Source organism: Balaenoptera ricei, chromosome 2, assembly GCF_028023285.1.
Source record: "Balaenoptera ricei isolate mBalRic1 chromosome 2, mBalRic1.hap2, whole genome shotgun sequence".
NCBI lineage: Eukaryota > Metazoa > Chordata > Mammalia > Artiodactyla > Balaenopteridae > Balaenoptera > Balaenoptera ricei.
The window spans coordinates 83,838,800-83,866,497 of NC_082640.1; the positions used below are offsets into that span (position 1 = coordinate 83,838,800).

Sequence of the window (27,698 nt, forward strand, 5' to 3'; positions counted from 1 at the left end):
AGGGTGATTCAGCAGGCTTCACTGTAATTCAGTTTGTTAAGATTTAATCAATGCACTTTTTTTTTTCTTTTTGGCTGTGTTGGGTCTTTGTTGCTGCGCGCAGGCTTTGTCTAGTTGCGGTGAGCGGGGGCTACTCTTCGTTGCAGTGCGCAGGCTCCTCATTGTGGTGGCTTCTCTTGTTGCGGAGCACAGGCTCTAGGCATGTGGGCTCAGTAGTTGTGGCTCGCAGGCTCTAGAGCACAGGCTCTGTAGTTGTGGTGCACGGACTTAGCTGCTCCGTGCATGTGGGATCTTCCCGGACCAGGGATTGAACCCGTGTCCCCTGCATTGGCAGGCGGATTCTTAACCACTGTGCCACCAGGGAAGTCCTCAATGCACTTTTCAAGGATAGTATTCCAAATGAAAATGAAACTGAATTGCAATCAAATAGAATACTTGTTTTTCCAGTATTCCAGAAAGTTTTAACATGATCCCATCTACCTACTCTTACATCATCCACTTTATACACAATAGCTGTAGGTTAACATACTCAGTTCCACTTCTTATCCATTTGAACCCTGTCAGTCACTCTTATTTTCAACAAAAATATATCTCATAACCTCCAAACTAAAAATCTACTGTTGCTTGTCCAAGATCAAAACCCTCATATTGAAAACAAACAAACAAACAAACCCTCATGCTGGGCTAATCAGGTAAGATCTTAACACAGGATGTATATTTTTAAAAATTTTTTTATTTGTTTAATTTATTTATTTTTGGCTGTGTTGGGTCTTTGTTGCTGCGCGGGCTTTCTCTAGTTGAGGTGAGCGGGGGCTACTCTTCGTTGTGGTGTGTGGGCTTCTCCTGCAGTGGCTTCTCTTGTTGTGGAGCACGGGCTCTAGGTGCACAGGCTTCAGTAGTTGTGGCATGCGGGCTCAGTCGTTGTGGGTCACAGGCTCTAGAGTGCAGGCTCAGTAGTTGTGGCGCACGGGCTTAGTTGCTCCACGGCATGTGGGATCTGCCTGGACCAGGGCTCGAACCCGTGTCCCCTGCATTGGCAGGCGGATTCTTAACCACTGCACCACCAGGGAAGCCCCAGGATGTACATTTTTGACAACTAAAAATTTAAGCTTCCTAAAAACGACCTAGTTGTTTAACATGTGCAAGTCACTTCATTTCTTTGAGCTTCTGTAAAGCAAGAGGGTTTATCTAGCACTGACCTATTATGAAAATTGTATTACTGTCAGATTTTATAAGGTACAAATATAGCCACATTTCCTAGCAAAATTAAACTTTTTCCCGAAAAAATAAACAAGCCAATGGAACCCTCTGAATAGTGTTTCTCTAGCTGCAAGCTGCAATCCATTAGTAAATCACGAAATTAATTTAGTGGATGCACCACCTGTCAGCATTAAAAACAAGCTGAAATAGAATAAAAGAGAATAGGAAATCTCAGACTGCATCTTAGTAATCAGTATTGTTTTGTGAATTATTTATTTCAGTTTTATACATAAAAGTGTATACTGAGTTAGGATGGGACAATTTTGATGTTTGAGATACACTGCTCTAAAGCTGCGGTTGTTAAAGAGTGGACCGAAGAAGACCCTTTTGGGTGTACGAGAGGCCCTCCCTTTCCTGATCACATGCATACGTGTGTTAGGTCTGATTTTCTTCATAAGCTTCAACCAAAACCTTTCTCAAAAGATTGAATGTAGAAGCAGGTTTGAGAATTCAGCTGTTTTCATTCGAGACAGACACTAAAGATATTTTGAAAACTAAAACAATTCCACTCTTCAATTTTTTTTGGTTTTGTTTTAGAAAAAATACAGTCGGTTAAAATTTTTAAATGCTATTTATGTTAACCTGTTTATTATTTTTAAACGAGTTTTAAAATTTTCTGCCTTAATTACTATTACAGTAAATAGCAATCGATATAACCCACAGAAACAAAAGCACTTTGGAGTTTGCAACAATTTGAGAACCCCTGATCAATACGAAACAAAGGACTTCAGGCCTGACTCCTGGCAGGTTTAACACGGTCCCAGGCCCTTCTGGGGAGCCCCCAAGTGCGGCCCGCTCCACCGACACCCAGACCGGGTGTACCCCGATGAGAATCCTCGCTAATAAGAACAGATATTGACGAAAGGGCAGGATTGCTGACGTAAGAGAGCCGACAAGTGCAGGTTCACTGCGCACGCTATACTATGTAGCTGAAAAGCCGACTTTTAGCGAATCTTTGCGACACTATCGCGTTTCATTGGTTCCGTGCCGTAAAGACAGTCGCGGAGCCGCCCCCGGTGAAGACAGCTGACGTGCGCGGCAATGGCGGATATGGAGGACCTTTTCGGGAGCGACGCCGACAGCGATGCTGAGCGTAAAGGTGGGGTAGGCTGGCCTTGGGGGGAGGCGAGCGTGGCGGGGCTTTTGCGGCGGGAGCTCGACAGCGGTCCGGTTCCGGGTCTGCGAGCGCTCCGGCGCCGCGGGCGAGTGGTGGCTCTTCCTCCACTCCTGCTTCAGCTCCCCCTGCACTCCCGGCGGTGCAAGCCTCCCCCCACCGAGGGCGGGAATGAAGTGACAGACGCAGAGTGTGTACCTCGAGGTTCTTGGTGTCCATGGAACAAGCCGTGCCTGGGAGCGTGTGGAGCGAAGGGGGCGCGGGGCAGGGGTGGAGGCAGGGCGAGCCAGCGCAGCCGGAGGAGGAACCTTGGAGTCTTGCTCTGTCCTGCCTTGCACAGGCCAGCGCAGAGTAAGGGCTCTTGTGAATGAATGGAAATTAGGTGTTCGGGAACATGGGGATGGGCTGGGCGAATTTGCAGAGGGGCTCAGAATGCCCTCTTGAATGAAACCAGAGCGTGGCGTGTTGGGGAGTTTGAGATGTCTGGGTGAGGAGATTGGGAAGGATACCGAGGTAGGGCTGCATATAGGCGTTACACGCATAAGATAATGTGTCCTCCGAGAGCCTGTGCAGAAACTCTAGAATTTCTTGAGTCGGTGGTATTAGATTGGGGAGCATAGGAGGTCTGTGTTTGGAGAGAAGGGATGAAGGATTTGATGATGAAATGAATTAGTGAGTGTATGTTTATGGTGCAAGGAAGTCTTTCTGGCACAAAGACTGGGTATTTGAGTTTGAAATATGAATAGATATTTGAAGTGAGAAGGGGCCCAAGACCAAGTTCAGAATTCTTGCAAGTCCCCAGGCTCAAAGTAATGTAGTATCTACTTTTTTCCTTAGCACAGTGCATTATCGTGGTTGTTTTTTTCTTTCTCCAGCTTCAGTTTATTCATACTTTTTAGAGTATAGTTAAGAGAGCACCAGGTGGAAGTCTAGTGTGAGGGCTCTACCAGGATGGACATCCAGAATGTTCTAGTCAGGATGTCTGGAACTATAGAGCCCAGTATACTAATCTTGTTCCACTTACTTTGCTGATGTTTTCATTTCCCCTTCATCTGTACTTGTCCATATCCCGTTCACCCTTCAAGGCACAGAACCATGTGCACCCTCCCGTGACTCACTTCCATGAAGTTGTTCATTCAGCATTTATAGATCCCCTGTCATGTTTCAGCTACTTTGCTAGATGTAGGGGATATAATGATGAAAAGATCGTCCCCCCTGCCGCCCTCCCTCAGTGCTTAATGCATACTTGGTAAATAATTGGATGGGTAGAAGCAATAGTAGATGTACCCTGCAGTGCTTTCCCATTGCAAACTCAGGGTATGGGGAAGTGATGTATGGAGATAGCTGCTTCTCTGGGCTTCATGTTTTACCTTCTTGTAAGTCTACTGCTGCATTCTTCCCTCTTACCGTTAGATTATAGAACTCTCTAGGATTTACTTCCAAGTCTGTCCTTGAAGGTTGCTGTTGGTCCTGAACGTAGGATGGATGTGGCAGGGTAACTCCTGTTATATCATCATATTTCATTATTTCTCTGGGCTAAGACAGACGTAGAAAATAACTACACTTGACAGATTTCTTGGTATAACAGTGGGTAGAATTCCTACCTAGGCCCAGTGTGTTTCTTTCATGTATAAATGTGCCAGGTCTTCTTTAATTTCTTTCAGCAATGTTTTGTAGTTTTTATTGTATAAGTCCCGCACTTCCTAGGTTAAATTTATTCCTAAGTATTTCATTTTGGATACTGTTGCAAGTGGAATTGTTTTCTTAATTTCATTTTTGGATTGTTCATTGCTGGTGTGTAGAAATACAGCTGATTTTTGTTTGCTAATTTTGTGTCCTGCAACCTTGTGGAATATATTAGCTCCAATAGTCGTTTGGGGGGTGTGTGTATTCTTTAGGATTTTCTACATATAAGATCATGTCATCTGTGAGTAGAGATGGTTTTACTTCTTCCTTTACAATTTGGATGCCTTTTATTTCTTTTTCTTGATTAATTACCCCAGCTAGAACTTTCTGTATAATGTTGAATAGAAGGGGGAGAGTGGACATCTTTGTCTTTTTCCTAATCTTTGGGAAAAAGCATCCATTTCTTTACCACTACATATGATGATAGCTGTGGGGTTTTTTTTGTTTGTTTGTTTGTTTTTATTTATTTTTATTTTTGGCTGTGTTGGGTCTTCGTTTCTGTGCGAGGGCTTTCTCTAGTTGTGGCAACCGGGGGTCACTCTTAATCGCGGTGCGCGGGCCTCTCACTATCGCGGCCTCTCTTGTTGCGGAGCACAGGCTCCAGACGCGCAGGCTCAGTAGTTGTGGCTCACGGGCCCAGTTGCTCCGCGGCATGTGGGATCTTCCCAGACCAGGGCCCGAACCTGTGTCCCCTGCATTAGCAGGCAGATTCTCAACCACTGCGCCACCAGGGAAGCCCGCTGTGGGTTTTTTGTAGATGCCCTTTATTACATTGAGGTAATTACCTTCGATTCCTAGTTTGTTGAGTAGTTTTATCATGAAAGGATGTTGAATTTTGTCAAATGTCTCTTCTGCATCAATTACAATGATCAAAATTTTATCCTTTATTAATATTGTGTTTCATTTTGATTTTTAGATGTTGAATCAGTCTTGTATTCCTAGGGTAAATTCCACTTGGTCATGGTGTATATCCTTTTAATATGTTGTTGGATTTGGTTTGCTAGTATTTTGATAGTATTTTTGCGTACATATTTATGAGGGATATTGGTCTGTGGTTTTCCTTTTTTGTGATTTTTCGTCTGGCTTTGGTATCAGGGTAATGCTGGCTTAGAATGTGTTAGGAAGTGTTCCCTTTGCTCAAGTTTTTGGAAGAGTTTGAGAAGGATAGGGATTAATTCTTCTCTAAATGTTTGATAGGATTCACCAGTGAAGCCATCTTGTCCTGGCTTTTCTTTGTTAGAAACTTTTTGATTACTGATTCAAACTCTACTTGTTATAGGTCTATTCAGATTTTGTTTCATCTTGAGTCAGTTTTGGTAGATTGTGTATTTCTAGGAATTAATCCATTTCATCTAAATTATTTAACTTGTTGGTATACAGTTGTTTATAGTGTTCTCTTTTAGTCTTATTTTCTGAAAAATTAGTAGTAAAATCCCCACTTCCATTCCTGATTTTAGTAATTTGAGGGTATTTTTTTCCCTTGGTCAGCCTAGCTAAAGGTGTGTCAATCTTAAGTTTTTAAAGAATGAACTTTTGGTTTCATTGATTCTATTATTTTTTTCTGTTCTTTATTTTATTTATCTCTGCTCTAATCTTTATTATTTTTTTTCCTTCTGCTTGCTTTGGGTATAGTTTTCTTTTTCTAGTTCCTTAAAGTGAAAGGTTACATTATCAGTTTGAGTTTTGTTTTGTTTTTTAATGTATGTGTTTACAGCTACAAATTTCCTTTTTAGCACTGCTTTCCCTGCATCCCTTAAGTATTGGTAGGCTTTGTTATCATTTTCATTCATGTCAAAATATTTTCTAATTTCCCTTGTGATTTCTTCTTTGCACCCTTGATTGTTTGAGTGCATTGTTTAATTTCCACATATTTGTGAATTTTCCAGATTTTTTTCTGTGATGGATTTCAGTTTCATTCTGTTGTGGTCAGAGAACATACTTTGTATTATTTTAGTCTTTTCAAATTTGTTGAGACTTGTTTTGTGTCCTAAAATTATGGTCTGTCTTGGAGAATGTTGCATGTGCAGTTGGGAAGAATGTATATTCTGTTGAGTGGAGAGTTCTATTGATGTCTATTATGTCTGGTTGTTTTATAGCATTGTTCAAGTCCTCTGTTTCCTTACTGACCTTCTGTTTGTTCTGACCATTATTGAAAGTGGGGTATTTGAAGTTTCCAATTGTTATTGTTGAACTGTCTATTTCTTCCTTCAATTCTGTTGGTTTGTTTTTTTTTTCTTTTGGTGCATATATATATATATATAGTTTTTATTGAAGTGTAGTTGATTTACTATGTTGTGTTAGTTTCTGGTGTACAGCACAGTGATTCAGTTATACTTATATATTATACATATATACATATACATATATATTACATAATTTTTTCATATTCTTTTCCATTATGATTTATTACAAGATATTGAATATAGTTCCCTGAGCTATGCAATAGGACCTTGTTGTTTATTCATTCTGTTGGGTTGGCCAAAAAGTTCGTTTGGTTAATGAATACATTTAATAAAGTTCTTGGTGAAAATGAAAAATGTGTGTTTTATTTTTACTTAAAACTGAATGAACTTTGTGGCCAGCTCAGTGTATATAATAGTTTGCATCTGCTAGTCCCAAACTCCCAATCCAACCCTCTCCCACCCCCACTCCCCCTTCACAACCACAGGTCTGTTCTCTATGACTGTGAGTCTTTTTCATAGATAAGTTCATTTGTATCATATTTTAGATTCCACACATAAGTGATATCCTATGGTATTTGTCTTTCTCTTTCTGACTTGCTTCACTTAGTAGGATTATTTCTAGGTCCATCCATGTAGTTGCAAATGGCATTATTTCATTCTTTTTTTATATTCCATTGTGTGTATATGTGTGTGTGTATACGTATATATGATATTTATATATATAACATATATATTTATGTCTCTCACATCTCCTTTATCCATTCATCTATCTATGGACATTTAGGTTGTTTCCATGTCTTGGCTATTGTGAACAGTGCTGCTGTGAACATAGGAGTGCATGTATCGTTTTGAATTATAGTTTTGTCCGGATATTTGCCCAGGAGTAGCATTGCTGGATCATATGGCAACTCTATTTTTAGTTTTTTGAGGAACCTCCATACTGTTCTCCATAGGGACTGCACCAATTTACTTTCACACCAACAGTGTAGGAAGGTTCCCTTTCTCCACACCCTCTCCAGCGTTTGTTATCTGTAGACTTTTTTAATGATGGCCATTCTGACTGGTGTGATGTGGTACCTCATTGTAGTTTTGATTTGCATTTCTCTAATAATTAGCCATGTTGAGCATCTTTTCATGTTCCTGTTGGCCATCTGTATGTCACCTTTGGAGAAATGTATGTTTAGATCTTCTGCCCTTTTTTTTTTTTTTTTTGACACAGGATATTTAGTATTTTTATTTATTTATTTATTTTTATATTTGTTTTTGGCTGTGTTGAGTCTTCGTTTCTCTGTGAGGGCTTTCTCTAGTTGCGGCAAGCGGGGGCCCCTCTTAATCGCGGTGCGCAGGCCTCTTCACTATCGCGGCCTCTCTTGTTGCGGAGCACAGGCTCCAGACGCGCAGGCTCAGTAGTTGTGGCTCACGGGCCTAGTTGCCCCATGGCATGTGGGATCTTCCCAGACCAGGGCTCGAACCCATGTCCCCTGCATTGGCAGGCAGATTCTCAACCACTGCGCCACCAGGGAAGCCCCTTCTGCCAATTTTTTGATTGGGTTGTTTGTTTTTTTGTCATTGGAAATTAAGCCCTTGTTGGTCACATCATTTGCAAATATTTTCTCCCAGTCTGCATGTTGTCTTTTCATTTTGCTTATGGTTTCCTTTGCTGTACAAAAGCTTGTAAGTTTGATTAGGTCCCATTTGTTTATTTTTGCTTTTATTTCTATTGCCTCGGTAGACTGACCTAAGAAAACTGGTACGATTTATGTCAGAATTTTTTGCCTGTGTTCTCTTCTAGGAGTTTTATGGTGTCATGTCTTATATTTAAGTCTTTAAGCCATTTTGAGTTTATTTTTGTGTACGGTGTGAGGGTGTGTTGTAACTTCATTGATTTACATGCAGGTGCATATATGTTTTAAATTATTATATCTTCATGTTGGATTGACCCTTTTTATCATTTTGTGATGTCCTTTTTTGTCTTTTGTAACAATTTATCTTAAGACTTATTTTGTCTGATATTAGTATAACTACTGTGCTTTTTGGTTACTGTTTACATGGTATATCTTTTTCCATTTTTTTCACTTTCAACCTATTTGTGTATTGGTTCTAAAGAGACTGTCCTGTACACAGCATATAGATGGATCTTTTTTTAAAAAATTGTTTATTTATTTTTGGCTACGTTGGGTCTTTGTTGGTGCATGCGGGCTTTCTCTAGTTGCAGGGAGCAGGGGCAGTTCTTTGTTGTGGTGCGTGGGCTTCTCATTGCGGTGGCTTCTCTTGTTGCAGAGCAGGGCTCTAGGCACACGGGCTTCAGTAGCGGTGGCTTGTGGGCTCTAGAGCGCAGGCTCAGTAGTTGTGGTGCATGGGCTTAGTTGCTCCGCGGCATGTGGGATCTTCCTGGACCAGGGCTCGGACCTGTGTCCCCTGCATTGGCAGGAGGATTCTTAACCATGGGGCCACCAGGGAAGTCCCAGGATGGATCATTTTTAAAATTCATCCTGCCAATTTCTGCCTTTTCATTGGGGAAGTTGATTTATATACATTTAAAGTAATTACCAGTAAGGAAGGACTTCTGCCATTTTGATATTTGTTTTCTATGTCATGTCTTTTTTGTTCCTCAATTCTTCTTATTACTGTCTTCCTTTATGACTGCTTCTTCTGTAGTGTACTGTCGTGATTCCCTTCTTGTTTCTTTGTCTGTATATTTTTAGTTTTAGTAACTTTCTTAATGGTTTCTCTGGTGACTACAATTAATCTTAATTTCTAACAATCTAGTTTGTATTAATACCAACTTAATTTCAATAGTATACAAAAACTTTTTTTCTATATAGCTCCGTCCTCTCACCTTTTTATTGTTGTCACAAATTACATCTTTATACACTGCCCAGTGATGTAGATTTATAATTATTGTTTTATACAATTGTCTTTTAAATTAAATCTTATGAAAAAAGAGGAGTCACTAACTAGAAATACATTAATACTGACCTTTATACTCACCTATTTAGTTACCTTTACTGGTGTTCTTTATTTTTTCTTGTGGATTCAAGTTACTGCCCATTGTCCTTTCATTTCGGCCTGAAGGACTCCCTTCAGCATTTCTTGTAGGGCACTGACAACAAACTCTAAATTTGTTTTTATTGAGGTGAGATTTACATAACATAAAATTTACCATCTTATTTTATTTTTATTAAGGTATAATTGACATACAACATTAGTTCCATGTGTACAACATAATGATTTGATATTTATATATATTGTGAAATGGTCACCACAGTAAGTCTAGTTAACATTTGTCACCATACCTTGTTACAGAATTTATTTTACTGTGATGAGAACTGTTAAAATCTACTCTCTTAGCAACTTTCAAATATGCAATACAGTCTATTAACTGTAGTCATCATGCTGTATATTACATCCCCATGACTCATTTATTTTATAACTGGAAGTTTGTATCTTTTGACTCCCTTCACCCATTTTGTCCACCTCTCCCCCTTCCCTCAGTCTCTAACAACCACCAATTTATTCTCTGTATCCATGAGCTTTGTGTTTTTGTTTTTTTAGATCCCACATATAAGTGATATCATACATACAGTATTTGTCTTTCTCTGTCTGCTTATTTTACCTAGCATAATGCCCTCGAGATCCAACCATGTTGTTGTAAACAGCAAGATTTCCTTCCTTTTTTCTTTGGCTGTGCCACGTGGCTTGCGGGATCTTAGTTCCCCAACCAGGGATCGAACCCGGGCCCCCTGCCATGGAAGCGCCCAGTCCTAACCACTGGACCACCAGGGAATTCCCAAGATTTCCTTCTTTTTTATGGTTGAATAATATTCCATTATATATATATGCCATATTTACAGTGGCATGAATAATATTTTATTGTATATATACACCACATTTTCTTTGTCCACTTGTCTCTAGATGCACACTTAGGTTGTTTCCATATCTTGGCTATTGTAAGTAATGCTGCAGTGAACATAGATGTGCATATATCTTTTCAAATTAGTATTTCTGTGTTCTTTGGATAAATACCCAGAAGTGGAATAGCTGGATCATATAGTAGTTCTGTTCTTTTTCTGAAGCATTTCCATAATGTTTTCCATAGTGACTGCAGCACTTTACAATCCCACCAACAATTACAAATGTTCCCTTTTCTCCACATCCTCTCCAACACTTGTTACTTCTTGTCTTTTTGAAAATAGCCATTCTAACTGTGGTTTTGATTTTCATTTCTCTGATTAGTGATGTTGAGCATCTTTTTATGTACCTGTTGGCCATCTGTCTTTTTTGGGAAAGTGTCTATTCAGTTCTTCTGCCCATTTTTTAATTGTGTTGTTTGTTTGTTTGCTATTGAATAGTGTGAGTTCTTTATATATTTTGGATATTAACCCTTTATCAGATATATGATTTGCAAATATTTTATCCCATTTAGTAGGTTGCCTTTTCATTTTGTTGTTGGCTTCCTTTGCTGTGTAGAAGCTTTTTAGTTTGATGTGTCACTCTTGTTTATTTTTGCTTTAGTTGCCTTTGCTTTTGGTGTCAAATCCAAAAAATGATAACCAAGACCATGTCAAGGAGCTTACTGCCTGTTTTCTTCTAGGAGTTTTATGGTTTCAGGCCTAAAATTTAAGTTTAATCCATTTAGAGTTAAATTTTGTATATGGTGTAAGATAGTGGTCCAGTTTCATTCTTTTGCATGTTGCTGTCCAGTTTTCCCAACACCATTTATTGAAGAGACTATCCTTACCCCATTGTGTATTCTTGGCTTGGTTCCTTTGTTGTAAATTAATTGACCATATATGTGTGGGTTTATTTCTGAGCTCTTTATTCTGTTCCATTGATTTATGTGTCTGTAATACAGTTTGAAATCAAGGGCATGATGCCTTCAGCTTTATTCTTTTATCTCAAGATTGCTTTGGCTATTTGGGGTTTTTTTTCGTTCCATACAAATTTTAGAGTTCTTTGTTCTATTTCTGTGAAAAAATGCCATTGGAATTTTTATAGGGATTGTGTTCAATATGTAGATTGCTTTGGGTAGTATGGACATTTTAACAATATTGATTCTTCCAATCCATGAGCGTGGAATACCTTTCCATTTATTTGTATCTTCTTCTGTTTCTTTCATCAGTGTTTTCAGCGTACAGGTCTTTCAGCTTTTTGGTTAAATTTGTTCCTAAGTATTTTACTCTTTTTGATACAATCGTAAATGAGATTGTTTTCTTAATTTCTCTTTCTGATAGCTCGTTATTAGTGTATAGAATCACAACTGTATATTGATATTGTATCCTGCAACTTTATTGAATTTATTAGTTCTAACAGTTTTCTGGTGGAGTCTTTAGGATTTTCTATATATAATATCATGTCATCTGCAAATAGTGACAGTTTTACTTCTTTTCAGTTTGGTTACAGAATATGCCATTTTTTTTTTCTTTCTCTAGTTGTGGCGCATGGGCTCTGTAGTTTGCAGCATGCGTGCTCTCTCATTGAGGCGCACGAGCTCGGTAGTTGTGGCGCCAGGGCTTAGTTGCCCTGTGGCATGTGGGATCTCAGTTCCCTGAGCAGGGATCATACCCGAGTCCCCTGCATTGGAAGGTGCATTCTTTACCACTGGACCACTGGGGAAGTCCCCAAATATGCCATTTTTAAGTGAACAATTCAGTGGTATTTAGTACCTTTAAAATGTTGTGTAGCCACTATCTCTATCTAGTTCTGAAACATTTTCATCACCTCAAAATAAAACGCCATACCCATTAAGCAGTTACTTGCCATTTGCTCATTTTGCTAGCCCCCATGAACCATCAGTCTGCTTTCTGCATCTATGGATTTATCTGTTCTGGACATTTCATACAAGTGGAATCATAAAACATGTGGCTTTTTTTTTTTTTTTTTTTTCTGCATCTCGAGGCTTGTGGGATCTTAGTTCTCCAACCAGGGATTGAACCTGAGCCCTTGGCAGTGAGAGTGTGGCGTCCTAACCACTGGACCGCCAGGGAATTCCTAACATGTGGTCCTTTGTGTCTGATTTCTATCTCTTACCATCATGTTTTCGAAGTTCATCCACATTGTATTATGTATCAGTACTTCATTTCTTTTTAATGACTGAATAGTATTCCACTCTGTGTATATATCCCAATTTGTTTATCCAGCTGTTGATGGACATTGGGTTGTTTCCATCTTTTGGCTTTTAAATAGTGATGTTGTTTGTGTACAAGTACTTGTGTGAGTGCCTGTTTTCAGTTCTTTTGGGTATATATGTAGGAGTGGAATTGCTGAGTCATATGGTAATTCTTTGTTTTACTTTTTGAGAAACAACCAAACCATTTTTTATAGCAGCTGGACCATTTTCAATTACCACCAGCAATGTCTGAGTGTTCTATTTCTTCATATCCTTGCCAATACTTATTTTACTTCTCCCTCCACCCCACCCCCCCTGCTCTTTAAAATACACCATTGCTGTTGGTGTCTAGTGATATCTAATTGTGGTTTTGATTTCCATTTACTAATGGCTAATGATGTTGAGCATCTTTTCATGTACTTGTTTCATTTGTATAACTATGCAGAAATGTCTATTCAAGTCTATTGTCTATTTTTCAAATGGGTTTTTGTCTTTTTGTTGTAAACATTCTTTATATAATCTGGATACTGTACTGTAAGTATATACATATACTTGACAGATACATGGTTTGCAAATATTTTGTCCCATTCTGTAAGCTGTTTTTTCACTTTCTTGATAATGTCCTTTCTTGCATAAAAGCTTTTCATTTTGAGGAAATCCAATTTATCTTTTGTTGTTGTTGCTGCTCATAATTCCTTCATTTTTGAAGGATAGTTTTGCTGGATATAGAATTCTTGGTTGACAGTATTTCTTTCCGCACTTTGAATATTTCATACCACCACCTCCTGGTTTTTATGGTTTCTGATGAGAAATCAACTATTATCCTTATTGAGGATCCCTTTGTATGGGACCTGTTGCTTTGCTGCTTTCAGGATTTTTTCTTTGTCTTTAGACAGTTTGATAATTATGTGTCTAGGTGTGCGTCTCTTTAACTTTATCCTACTTGGTATTTGTTGATCAACTTGTATGTGTACGTCGATGTCTTTCTTCAAATTTGGGGAGTTTTTGGCTATTATTTCTTCAAATATTCTTTCTGTCCCTTTCTCTTTTTTCTCTTCTTCTGGAACTCCCATTATGCATAGATTGGTATACTTGCTGGTTTCGCACAAGTCTTTTAGACTTTTCATTTTTCTTCACTCTTTTCTCTTTTTGTTCACCAGACTGGATAATCTCAGTTGATGTATCTTAAAGTTTCCTGATTCTTTCTTCTTCCTACTCACATCTGCTGTTTAGTCCCTTTAGTGAATTTTTCATTTCAGTTATTGTAATTTCCAACTCCAGAATTTCTGTTCGGTTCTTTTTTTATAATATCTGTCTTTTTATTGATATTCTCTATTTGGTAAGACATCATTTTCATTGACTGGGCTTCTTCAGGGACAGTGTGTAGCCTTTTTTCATATGTATGGGCCATGCTTCCTTCTTTCTTTGCAGGCCTTGTAATTTTTTGTTGATAAATGGACATTTTGAATATTGTAATGTGGTGACTCAGGACAGCACTCTCTTCCCCCTACCCCTCCCCCCAGCATTTGTTGTAGTAGTTATTGTTTAGTGATTCTTTTTTTTTTTTTTAATATCTTTATTGAAGTATAATTGCCTTACAATGGTGTGTTAGCTTCTGCTCTACAACAAAGCGAATCAGCTATACATATACAATATGTTCCCATTTCTCTTCCCTCGTGCAATCTCCCTCCCTCCCACCCTCCCTATCCCACCCCTCCAGGTGGTCACAAAGCACCGAGCTGATCTCCCCATGCCACGCAGCTGCTTCCCACTAGCTATCTATTTTACATTTGGTGATGTATATATGTCCATGACACTCTCTTACCCTGTCACATCTCACCCCACCCCCTCCCCATATCCTCAAGATTCTTTTGAACTAATTTTGTGAAGTCTGCAATCTTTGTTGTGTATAGCCACTAAAGTCTCTGTTCCATTAGCTTAGTGGTCAGCTAGTGATTGGACAGAGATTTCCTTAAATGCAAAAAAAGAAACAACAACAATAACGAAAAACTCCCAGCCTTTGCAGATTGGCTCTGTGTGTGTGTTAGGGCATGCTTTCATCACTCAACCAGGTTGTTTATAAACTGTCTTTGCCTTCATTTCCTGCTTGCACAGAGCCTGAAGGTCAGCTGGAAGTGAGAGCTTAGGGCCTTCTTGGTTCTTTCTTGAGCATGTGCACAGCCCTGGGCAAGTGCATGGCTTTTCAGGTCAGTAAGAATATGTGGGTGTTTTTTTTCCTTTTCTTTTCTTTTTTTTGTTTCGTTTATTGTGGAAGCTTTTAAAAGCCCTTATATTATGTCATTCCTCAGCCTTTTCTCCCAAGCTTTTTAGTTAGTCTGTTGTTTGCCTCAACTGCTTTCCATTATCCCAGAGGCAACTAATACATTTGTCTGTAAATGTGTTTGACCAACACTCTCAGGTAGCTTCCTTAACAACAAGAGAGTTCCAAGTTAGGTGAGATAAAGTCAAGCCCTTTGAGCCAGTCCCTCAGTGATCCACCAGACAGATCAAAACTAACAACCATGATTCTTTGCAAATGAGGTGCCTTCTGCTCCCTCCATTAGTGGTACATGCACCAGAAGTTTGGGCTGTTATCTTCAAGGCACCATTGACCAAGGGGTGGGTTGGGGGTGGGGAGGTATGTTAAAACACCCCTTTTTTCTTACTGAGACTCAGCTTTTTTTTCTTGTTAAGCATTCCCCTGGTTGCTGCAACTTTTAGTTAGTTTCCAGAGTCTGAGAAAATAGATGCTAACAGCTTTTGACAAGTTTTCTCATTGCTTTTATGTTGGGATGGACTTTTGGTGTTGCTTATTCTGCTTTTTTTGCTTACATCACCCTGTGTTTATATGATCCCATAGATTCTGATTCTGGATCAGGCTCAGATTCTGATCAAGAGAATGTTGCTTCTGGCAGTAATGCCTCTGGAAGTGAAAGTGATCAAGATGAAAGAGATGACTCAGGAAAACCAAGTAATAAGGAACTGTTTGGAGATGACAGTGAGGATGAGGGAGCTTCTCATCATAGTGGGAGTGATAATCACTCTGAAGGATCAGACAATAGATCAGAAGCTTCTGAGCGTTCTGACCATGAAGACAATGATCCCTCAGATGTAGATCAGCACAGTGGATCAGAAGCCCACAATGACGATGACGATGAAGGTCATAGATCAGATGGAGGGAGCCATCACTCAGAAGCGGAAGGTTCTGAAAAAGCACATTCAGATGATGAAAAATGGGGCAGAGAAGATAAAAGTGACCAGTCAGATGATGAAAAGATACAAAATTCTGATGATGAGGAGAGGGCACAAGGATCTGATGAAGATAAACTGCAGAATTCTGATGATGATGAGAAAATGCAGAACACAGATGATGAGGAGAGGCCTCAGCTTTCAGATGATGAGAGACAACAACTGTCTGAGGAGGAGAAGGCTAATTCGGATGATGAACGGCCAGCAGCTTCTGATAATGATGATGAGAAACAGAATTCTGATGATGAAGAGCGGCCACAGATGTCTGATGATGAGAAAATGCAAAATTCTGATGATGAAAGGCCACAGGCCTCGGATGAAGAACACAGGCATTCAGATGATGAAGAGGAACAGGACCATAAGTCAGGTAATACATTTATGAGAACCATAATGGTTTAGTAGAAGCATTCAGGTACAGCAGGGGCTCATTTATTCTTTTCACATTCCTACTTTTAGTACCCTGTTTTTTCTCTTCTGTCCCTCTATTTTAGCCTTTTCTAACTCTTTACATTTTGCCTTTAAACATTTTCCTAATCCATGTATTATTTCTCTTATTCCCCTTCCATTTAATTGATGATAGATCAGGAAGAAAAAAATTTAAAGAGGAAAGTCTTAGAGAAAGATGTATAGTGCTAAAGTAGCTAGATATCAAATAGTTAGTTCCATTTTTGTGGGTAACTAAGAGCATGCCTCAGGTGAGAATAGATTGCCTGGGCGAAAAAACCCAATATCATTGAAACTCCCCCATAGGGTAGCTATAATGAGGTGTTCCAGCTCAGTTTATTTGAGATCCAAAATTTCATCTTCCAGAGGTAATCAGGCTCCAAGGAGTGTACTCAAACTAATCAAATTCACAGGAAACTATAAAAATTGAATTGCAAAATTGTTTGTTTCAAGAGCATCAATTATTTCTCTCTTATCACTGTATCCTTTCCTTTGGGGGAAAATCTACATTGGATGCCAAATTATAACAATCAGGAGGTCACCTGGGGAGCATAATATCCAGAAAATGAAAACACAGCTGGATGATCTCAGTGAGCTATGATAGCTTGACACATGCGTCCTCATCCTGGGGAGATGTGCTTAGATCAGAACATTCATTCCCTAAAGACAGCAGGAAACACAGAGCTGAACTTTGGCTTCTGGACCCCATTTTATAATAGTCATTTACACTGTTTTCCTGAAGTTAACACATTCTCATATAGAATATTAAAACAATTAGCCATCTTCTTTTTTTGTATTATATAAAAGTCACTTTGATTAGGTTGGAAGTCTTCCTGAAGTAATTAATATCTGGATTGCTTCATTTTTATAAGTGATTGATTATAATTACATATTGATCCTGTCTTCTTAGAGAGCTGCAGTATGGAGAGAGGGGGTCTTCTCCCCTGTAATACATACCTCAGGATAGCATTCAAGACCACATTTTAGCATTATTTAGGAGAGGAGATCAGAAAATTTCCAGAGATGGATATAGGTCTATATAGACTATAGGACTGCAGTAAGTACTCAGTAACTAGTTCTGGGTAGAGTTATTTGTACTGTTACCAGAATCATTAAGGCTCATGCACTACTTCCCAAATACTAGCAGGCTAACCTAAAACTAGAGTCATAGTAGGAATCTTGTATCTGGTCATTCTGCTTAATTCTAAACTAGTTCTTCAATGGTTCTTTTTTTTTTTTTAACATCTTTATTGGAGTATAATTGCTTTACAATGGTGTGTTAGTTTCTGCTTTATAACGAAGTGAATCACCTATACATATATCCCCATATCTCTTTCCTCTTGCGTCTCCCTCCCTCCCACCCTCCCTATCCCACCCCTCTAGGTAGTCACAAAACACTGAGCTGATCTCCCTGTGCTATGCGGCTGCTTCCCACTAGCTATTGGTTTTACGTTTGTTAGTGTATATATATACACATGCCACTCTTTCACTTTGTCCCAGCTTACCCTTCCCCCTCCCCATGTCCTCAAGTCCATTCTCTAGTAGGTCTGCATCTTTATTCCCATCCTGCCCCTAGGTTCTTCATGACCATTTTTTTTTTTTTAGATTCCATATATATGTGTTAGCATACGGTATTTGTTTTTCTCTTTCTGACTTACTTCACTCTGTATTGCAGACTCTAGGTCCATCCACCTCACTACAAACAACTCAATTTCGTTTCTTTTTATGGTTGAATAATATTCCATTGTATATATGTGCCACATCTTCTTTATTACAGTGGTTCATTTTTGAAGTTTACAATTAGGTAAATAATTGTACCATCCAGATATATTTGTCTCTTCCATTGCAATATTTTTACCTCTTTTTCTTTTCTTCTGTAATGAGTGGTATATAAATTTAATTTTAAGTTTCAGTACTGCTTTTCACATTCTCCCAAGTTTTTCTGCTTACAGAAACCAATGTTCCTTTTATTAATTTTATTTTAAAATTTACTATAGTAAGTTGATTTTTGTGTGTGTATGTACAGTTCTGTTAGTGTTAATGCATGTATAGATTTGTGTAACCACCACCACAGTCAAGATACAGAATAGTTCTGTCACCCTAGAAAGCTCCCTCATTCTATACCTTCTGTAGTTATATACTTCCCCACCTGTGACCCTTGACAACTACTGCTCTGTCCTGTCACTGTAGTTTTGTCTTTTTGAGAATGTCATCATATAAATGGAATCATACAGTATGTAACCTTTTTTCTTTCACTTCGTGTAATGCATTTGAGACTTACCCAAATCGTTACATGTATCAGTAGTTCATTCTTACTTATTACTGAGTTGCTTTCCATTGTATGGGTGTACCACAGTTTGTTTATCCCTAATGTTGCTTTTATTTATTTATTTATTTATTTTCCTAATGTTGCTTTTAAAACACAAAATTCTAAGTAATGATATGACTGTGATTATGCAGATCTTCTGATTCTCCTCTTACAGAATCTGCAAGAGGCAGTGATAGCGAAGATGAAGTTTTACGAATGAAACGCAAGAATGCAATTGCATCTGATTCAGAAGCAGATAGTGACACTGAGGTACCAAAAGGTACTACAATTATTTCTTTTATATATCTGTATTTCCATCCCTCTCTCTGCATTTAACTGTAGTGCATTCCCAACCCTGGGCACTGGACCCAGACTGCAAGACCCACAGAAGAGAATGTGGATACATTTAGTGTACACAGGCAAGTTGTACAGATAGGAGAAACTGCTTGCACTTAATTAGTTGAAGAACCTGCTTCATTTATAGTCAGAGTGAATCTGCTATTAGGGGCTGAGGCTCTGGTTGAGGTGGAGGTGGCAATGTCCATTCTTTTGTTTGAATAATGACAGTTCCAGCGCAGCTTGTTAGCTTGTTCTTTTTTTTTTTTTAATAAATTTATTTATTTTATTTATTTATTTTTGGCTGCGTTGGGTCTTCATTGCTGCGTGTGGGCTTTCTGTAGTTGCAGTGAGCGGGGGCTACTCTTCGTTGCGGTGCGTGGGCTTTTCATTGTGGTGGCTTCTCTTGTTGCAGAGCACGGGCTCTAGGCGCACGGGCTTCAGTAGTTGTGGCATGCGGGCTCAGTAGTTGTGGCTCGCGGGCTCTAGAGCGCAGGCTCAGTAGTTGTGGCATACGGGCTTAGTTGCTCCACGGTATGTGGGATCTTCCCAGACCAGGGCTCAAACCCGTGTCCCCTGCATTGGCAGGCGGATTCTTAACCACTGCGCCACCAGGGAAGCCTGTTAGCTTGTTCTTAAGTTCTTAATAGGTTAATATCAGATGAAGAACCTGATTCTTCAAGCTATGGTTTATTTATTTATTTATTTAAATTAATTAATTTATTTTTGGCTGTGTTGGGTCTTCGTTGCTGTGGGCAGGCTTTCTCTAGTTGCGGCGAGCGGGGGCTACTCTTCATTGTGGTGCGTGGGCTTTTCATTGAGGTGGCTTCTCTTGTTGCGGAGCACGGGCTCTAGGCGCGCGGGCTTCAGTAGTTGTGGCTCGCAGCCTCCAGAGCGCAGGCTCAGTAGTTGTGGCGCATGGGCTTAGTTGCTCTTTGGCATGTGGGATCTTCCCGGACCAGGGATTGAACTTGTGTCCCCTGCACTGGCAGGCGGATTCTTAACCACTGCGCCAGCAGGGAAGTCCCCAAGCTCTGGTTTAGATGAAGAGTTTATAAAAACCCAGTGTTAGGTAAGGTGGGTTTGTTGTAAGGATAAAAGATCTACCTGTTCACCTCTACGTGTGACTACATTTCAAATGGCTAGTTACTATACAATAAAGATAAGATGTTAGTATAAAAGTTACAGCAAACATAAGTTTGATATGCACAGCCATTTTTGTGCTGAATGGTAATTAGGCATTAATGTTAAGTAGCTTATGTAACTTATCACAAGTAACAGTATAACTAAAGCAAACATTTAGAAAGTCAACTAGAGAGAAAAGGAGAGAGCTGGACAGAACAAGCTCTGGGGTTTACTTAAAGATCTTTAGATCTATGTACATGGACTTTGGAATCAGATGATCCAAGTTAGAATCTTTATGGTTCTATTGTACTTTCCAACTATATGATTTTGGTCAAATTAATTACTTACTACACTTAAATTTTCTGATCTGTAAGAGGGAGATGATGCTAACCACCTAACAGCGTTGTTGTGAGAATTAGATATATTAATTATTTTATCTTTTTACAGTTATTTATTGAGAACCTGCTTTGTACTGGTACTATTCTGTGCACTCAGAATGTAGCAATAATCAAAACAGATAAAGACTTCTCCCTTGTAGAACCCATATTCTGGTGGGGTCAGTGTAAGGTAGGGAGACTAATAACACAATAAGTAAATGAAATGTTAGATGGTGATAAGACCTAAGAAGAAAATAATCAAGTGGGGACGTGAGAGTGTTGGTGGACGGAGTTGTAGTTTTGGTGATTTTATCATATAGATGAACTTTTCAACACTTGTGACCTTCCTCCTTCCTCCTCTTTTAAAAAAAAAAATTTTTTTTTTTTTAGAGCATTTTAAGGTTCACAGCAAAACTGAGGGCAAGGTAGAGATTTCTCATATATGCCCTGCCCCCACTCATGCATAGCTTGCCCCACTATCAACGTCCTCCACCAGAGTGGTACATTTGTTACAACTGATGAACCTACAATGACACATTGTAATCACCCAAAATCCATAGTTTACATTACGGTTCACTTCTTGGTATTGTACATTCTATGGGTTTGGAAAAATGTATGATGACATGGATCCACCATCTTCGTGTCACACCGAATAGTTTCACTGTCCTAAAATTCTCTGTGCTCTGCCTGTTCATCCCTCCCTCCTGCCTAACCTCTGGCAACCAGTGATCTTTTTACTGTCTCCATCGTTTTGCCTTTTTCAGAATGTCATAGTTGGAGTCATATAGTAAGTAGCCTTTTTAGATTGGCTTCTTTCACTTAGTAATATGTATTTAAGTGTCCTCCATGTCTTTCATGGTTTTACAACTCATTTCTTTTTAGCACTGAGTAATATAGGCATACCTTGTAATATTGCACTTCAGTTTATTGTGCTTCTCAGATACTGTGTCCTTTGCAAATTGAAGGTTTGTGATAACCGTGCATTGAGCAAGTCTGTTGGCACCATTTTTCTAACAGCTTTTGCTTACGTCATATCTCTGTGTCACATTTTGGTAATTGTGATATTTCAAATCCTCCACCAGCAAAAAGACTATGATTCACTGAAGGCTCAGATGATGGTTAGCATTTTTTTGCAATAAAATATTTTATAATTTTTAAATAATTTTACAATTTAAAGTGTTTTAAAATTAAGATATGTACATTTTTTAGACATAATGCTTTTGCACACCTAATAGACTACTGCATAGTGTAAATATAACTTTTATATGCCTTGGGAAACCAAAAATTTCATGTGACTTGCTTTATTGCAATATTCACTTTATTGTGGTGGTCTGGAACCAAACCCAAGATGTCTCCGAGGTATTCCTGTATTCCATTGTCTGGATGTACCAGTTTATCCTTTCACCTACTGAAGGACATTTTGGTTGCTTCTGAGTTTTGGCAGTTATGAGTAAAGCTGCTATAAACATTCGTGTGCAAGTTTTCATGTGGATATAAGTTTGCAGATCCTTTGGGCAAATACCAAGGAGCACAATTTCTGGGGCATGTGGTAAGAGTATGTTTAGTTTGGTGAGAAACTGCCAGACTGTCCTCCAAAGTGGGTGTACCATTTTGCATTCCCACCATCAGTGAATGAGAGTTCCTGTTGCTCCATATTTTTGTCAGCATTTGGTGTTGGCAGGGTTCTGAATTTTGGCCATTCTAATAGGTTGCCTCTTCTTTTTCAGTGGTCAGTCCTTCACCTTGTCTCAATAACTCACTCCCATGGTTTTGTCCTAGACCATGTCATTACCAATAATCATAACTCTTCTATAATCCCAATTTCAAGCAGCCTACTTTTTGACTGCCCTCCTATCTTCCTGTCACCTCCTCTACTACCCCACCTTGATTTATTGATTTATTACAGATCGTTGTTGATGTTGTTGTTTTGCCTATACCTGGGTGAAGTTCTGCTTGAGAGGAGGGGGACCTGGGTAGACATGGACCTGTAATTTTAAAACTTGAGGAACTCTATAGAGAATAGGCCTGTGTAGAGTGCTTAAGCCCCAAATTTGAGTATCTAGATTGTAGGAGGATATTTTTGGGCTCCTGGGGAATAAAGGAAAGTGGAAGAACAAGGATGAAGTAAGTGAAGGGAGAAAGGAGTGCCTCCTGTGCAGCTTTGCCCTTCACTGGATTTGCCCCCTTCCCTCTCCACAGACATTCTCGTCAGATCTTTGAGAGCCAGGCTCAGAGTTGTGTTTGAGTGGTTTCTGGGTGCTTGGTCTAGAAACCTTGGGAATGTGTTGAAGTGATAGATTTGAAGAATCATTGTTAAAGATATTAATACTGAGCATTTTTTTCTCCTATATGGAAGATAATAGTGGAACCATGGATCTCTTTGGAGGTGCAGATGATATATCTTCAGGGAGTGATGGGGAAGATAAACCACCCACTCCAGGACAGCCTGTTGTAAGTAGAATTACCAGTGAGAATTGGAGGAGAGTATTAAGTCTGTCTCTTACGCTGGGAAGAGGAAGTCGATAAATGAATTGCAGTATGAAAATACAACAAACAGATGACATTCTCAGTTAATTAGGGAACACTTGGTTATAAGGAGGATTAGAAATAACTGCCATGGCACATCCATCCACGGAATACTACTGAGCAACGAAAAGGATTTAACTATTGATATACGCAGCAACTTGGATGAAGTTCCAGGTAATTATGCTGAGTGAGAAAAAGCCAGTCCCAAAAGGTTACATACTGTATGAATCCACTTATATAACATTCTTGAAATGACAGAATTGTAGAAATGGAGAAGGGATTAATGGATATTAAGGAGGGATGAGGGCAAGAGGGAAGTGGATGTGGCTGTAAAAGGGCAGCATGATTCTTTGTGGTGATGGAAATGTCCTGTGTCTGCCTGTATCAGGGTCAGTCTCCTGGTTGTGATATTGCACTATAGTTTTGCAAGATGTTATCACTGGGAAAAAATGGATAAGAAAAAGAAAGAAAGAAAGAAAGAACTGCCCAGCATGAGGTTGGCGCCATACCTTAAGAGTCTAGACTGCAAAGACCTGTGAATTGAGAACCATTGATTTAAATGTTTTTTGTGCTTTGTTGATAATCTTCTCTGATTTTAATTGATAGAGTGACTTCATATTGAAGTGCCGATTAATTTCACACTTCTGTCGGTGAATATGTGGAAGGTAGATTTATCACAAAAGAGATATTTTCTTATATTGATGCTTCCAAACAGATTTTGTTTTCCATGAGGTTTTTGGGGAGTTGGTTGGTAGGGAATGGATGTTAACCCTAAAGTCATGTCTCATTATACTTCTTATCTGCCTAAGCAATTAAAGTGTGGAAGTTGAGCTAGACCACCTCTAAGGTCCCATCAAGATCTAAAGCTCTGTGACTCTTTTACTAGGATGAAAATGGATTGCCTCAGGATCAACAGGAGGAGGAGCCAATTCCTGAGACCAGAATAGAAGTAGAAATACCCAAAGTAAACACTGATTTAGGAAATGACTTGTATTTTGTTAAGCTGCCCAACTTTCTCAGTGTAGAGCCCAGGTAAGGGGATCAGTTAATAGTGTTTTTTAATGTTGGATAGAAATATGTAGAATGTTGATATTTTTCTTATTTTGTATGAGTTGACTAATCACAAAATGGAAAACTGGTTATGTAGCTCTGAAAAAATAAATCAAGTATATGCTGTGATAGAAAAAGTATGGACTATTGGTAAAGGAGACTTTTAATGCTTGTAATTGTTTTTAGCAGTCTGGTATTTCTTATGAATTAACAGACACCACAAGTCTTTGGTTGTTTCTGACTAATGGATCCCTGAAAAAGCTGAAATTGAGAGTGGTGAAGTTTGCTAGAGAAACTGCAAATGTCTACTGTAGCAGCCATTGTGGATCTAGAAAAACTAATGGTTTTGGACAGTTAAACAGTGTTGATGGGTATTATTCACTAAGTAACATGCAAGCTCTTGTGCGATTTAAAATTTTTTCCCTAAGCAAAATGATGTGGAAAGCTAGAGTATGTGTGGTCTACTCTTTGGAAGACATATAAGAATAAAGAATAGTTTGAATATTTAGCCTTGCTTGCACTTTATTTCAAGCAATGTGTATTAACACCAAATTTCAAGACAGTACAGTAATTTGAATGCTTCCTTATAGTTGACCATTATGATTTTTAATTATTGTGATTTTTTAGAGTTGCATTATATAACAGTAATGATATTTCTTACAAAATGTGATTAATGGTTTATTTTAAAAACAATTTGTAGACCTTTTGATCCTCAATATTATGAAGATGAATTTGAAGATGAGGAAATGCTGGATGAAGAAGGTCGAACCAGGTTAAAATTAAAGGTACTATTCTGTGCTTTTTTTTTTTTTTCTTTTATAAAGTAAAACCTGGGAATATTAACTTGAGACTTGAGCTTTTGAAAATGATTTTTTATGTTTCTTGTTTAATCAACAAACAAATTATCTACCTTTTCAGAATATTTTTAGAAAGAAAATACGTAGCTTTTTCTCTGTAAAAGCTGTCACTTTTCTGTTACTTTTCTCACCGTTAAACTTTCTTGATGCTTTAAAAAAATTATTAGCTACTTCCTTCAGAATAAGTTGTACTGTGGTTTGGTGTTTAGAACAGCTACCTCCATACGTACTGTGGGTTAAGTTCTAACAACTTCCTGCAAGGGGAATTTCTTCAGGCTCTTTGATCTCAGGATGAACAAATCAGATACAAAAGGAGAATTTATCACTAGTACCTAACACTTTACTGTATGGCTGTCTTTGTATTCTTCCGATTGTTCTTGTTCACTATTAGGAGAGATTTTTATTGTACTAAATTCCTAATGCTTCTCTTTGATACCTTGTACTATCTGGTTACCTCTATCCAAGGACAGCCTCTAATCTTCCTTTAATCAAGGAGGATGTAAGTTTAAGCATATGCTTTAGAGCTGAGTTGTAGCAAAGAACAAGAAGCAGTTGGGACTTCACTGGTGGCGCAGTGGTTAAGAATCTGCCTGAGAATGCAAGGGAAATGGGTTCAGTCCCTGGTCCGGGAGGATCCCACATGCCGTGGAGCAACTAAGCCTGTGCACCACAACTACTGAGCCTGCGCTTTAGAGCCCTTGAGCCACAACTACTGAGCCCGCATGCCACAACTACAGAAGCCCACGCACCTAGAGGCCATGCTCTGCACCAAGAGAAGCCACCGCAATGAGAAGCCCACGCACTGCAATGAAGAGTAGACCCAGCTTGCCACGCTAGAGAAAGCCCGCGTGCAGCAACGGAGACCCAGTGCAGCCAAAAATAAATAAATAATTAAAAAACAAAAAACATGAAGCAGTTGAACTCATGATACTGAAATTGGAGCTATGCATTTACAATTCTTAAATCTGAAGGATTTCCTGTAAATATTTTTTTTTTTTCCTGGTGGATGTTGTACATGGTGTTAAAATATTAAGAAGTGGCAGTCTGGCATTCTTAGAATTCAGGGGCTGAAATTTTAGAGTAATTCCATCTCTTCAAGTGTGATAGATCCACAAGTACCTAAAGAACCTTGATATATAAGATGGTTTCTCTAAAATGCATGGGCTTCCAAAGCTTTTCAGTGAAATGTCATTACTCCTCCCTCTTAATGGAAGTGGAAATCAAATGAAAAAATGGAGATAAGCAGGCACCATTAACTTGGTCAAGGTCACACAATTAATAAGAATAATACTTAGACTGTTTTTGATGTTTTGCTGTTCTTCTCCTTGCTTCCCCACCCCCCACCCCATCCCAGTCTCCATTAGGTTATCTCTTAATATTTTTCCTCAGAACATGTGTATCTGTTGATTTAGGCTGAGCACTGTGAATTTTTCATGCCTGTTTTAGTACCTCTGGCATTGTTCTATTGCTTTACTTTCTCATCATTTATATAAATTAATGTGATAGTGCCTTATTTGTTTACTTTTTATTGATTTTTGCATTTTCCCCTCACGTTCTATGATGATACGTCAGCAAGTGTCAGTGCATCTGTATTTTAAGACCATGTAAATCAGACTGTAGTGTAGGCATCAGAGTTTAAAAGTAAGTAGTTTACTCTAAAACCTTGGTGCTTAGAGTACAAAATGTCAGTGTATAACAGACTTTTTTATTTTATTTTTAAAATTTTTATTTATTTTTTATACAGCAGGTTCTTATTAGTTATCTATTTTATACATATTACTGTATATATGTCATCAATCCTAATCTCCCAATTCATACTCCCTTTCCCCCCCGACCCCCCTGCTTTCCCCCCTTGGTGTCCATACGTTTGTCCTCTACATCTGTGTCTGTATTTCTGCCTTGCACACCGATTCATCTGTACCATTTTTCTAGATTCCACATATATGTGTTAATATACGATATTTGTTTTTCTCTTTCTGACTTACTTCACTCTGTATGACAGTCTCTAGGTCCATCCACGTCTCTACAAATAACTCAATTTCGTTCCTTTTTATGGCTGAGTAATATTCCAATGTATATATGTACCATATCTTCTTTATCCATTCATCTGTCTATGAGCATTTAGGTTCCTTCCATGACCTGGCTGTTGTAAATAGTGCTGTAATGAACATTGGGGTGCATGTGTCTTTTTGAATTATGCTTTTCTCTTTTCCCAGTAGTGGGATTGCTGGGTCATATGGTAATTCTACTTCTAGTTTTTAAAGGAACCTCCATACTGTTCTCCATAGTGGCTGTATCAGTTTACATTCACACCAACAGTGCAAGAGGGTTCCCTTTTCTCCACACCCTGTCCAGCATTTGTTGTTTGTAGATTTTCTGATGATGCCCATTCTAACCAGTGTGAGGTGATACCTCACTGTAGTTTTGATTTGCATTTCTCTAATAATTAGTGATGCTGAGCAGCTTTTCATGTGCTTCTTGGCCATCTGTATGTCTTCTTTAGAGAAATGTCTATTTAGGTCTTCTGCCCATTTTTGGATTGGGTTGTTTGTTTTTTTAATATTGAGCTGTTTCTATATTTTGGAGATTAATCCTTTGTCTGTTGATTCATTTGCAAATATTTTCTCCCATTCTGAGGGTTGTCTTTTCATCTTGTTTATAGTTTCCTTTGCTGTGCAAAAGCTTTTAAGTTTCATTAGCTCCCATTTGTTTATTTTTCTTTTTATTTCCATTACTCTAGGAGGTGGGTCAGAAAAAGATCTTGCTGTGATTTATGTCAAAGAGTGTTCTTCCTGTGTTTTGCTCTAAGAGTTTTATAGTGTCTGGTCTTACATTTAGGTCTTTAATCCATTTTGAGTTTATTTTTGTGTATGGTGTTAGGGAGTGTTCTAATTTCATCCTTTTACATGTAGCTGTCCAGTTTTCCCAGCACCACTTATTGAAGAGACTGTCTTTTCTCCATTGTATATCCTTGCCTCCTTTGTCATAGATTAGTTGACCATAGGTGTGTGGGTTTATCTCTGGGCTTTCTATCCTGTTCCATTGATGTATATTTCTATTTTTGAGCCAGTACC

The 27,698-nt window shown here is 38.7% G+C and overlaps 1 protein-coding gene across 1 annotated transcript in view; it reads left to right on the forward strand.

Moving 5' to 3' along the window:
* Positions 1-2,277: 2,277 nt before the first annotated feature.
* The window catches only part of LEO1 (LEO1 homolog, Paf1/RNA polymerase II complex component), a 48,234-nt gene continuing 22,813 nt past the window's right edge, over positions 2,278-27,698 (forward strand). The window contains exons 1-6 of the mRNA XM_059913294.1: positions 2,278-2,359; positions 15,213-15,968; positions 18,529-18,633; positions 22,548-22,642; positions 23,604-23,749; positions 24,468-24,552. Coding sequence (XP_059769277.1) covers positions 2,302-2,359; positions 15,213-15,968; positions 18,529-18,633; positions 22,548-22,642; positions 23,604-23,749; positions 24,468-24,552 — 1,245 coding nt within the window. The 5' untranslated portion in view covers positions 2,278-2,301. The remainder of the gene's footprint in view (positions 2,360-15,212; positions 15,969-18,528; positions 18,634-22,547; positions 22,643-23,603; positions 23,750-24,467; positions 24,553-27,698) is intronic.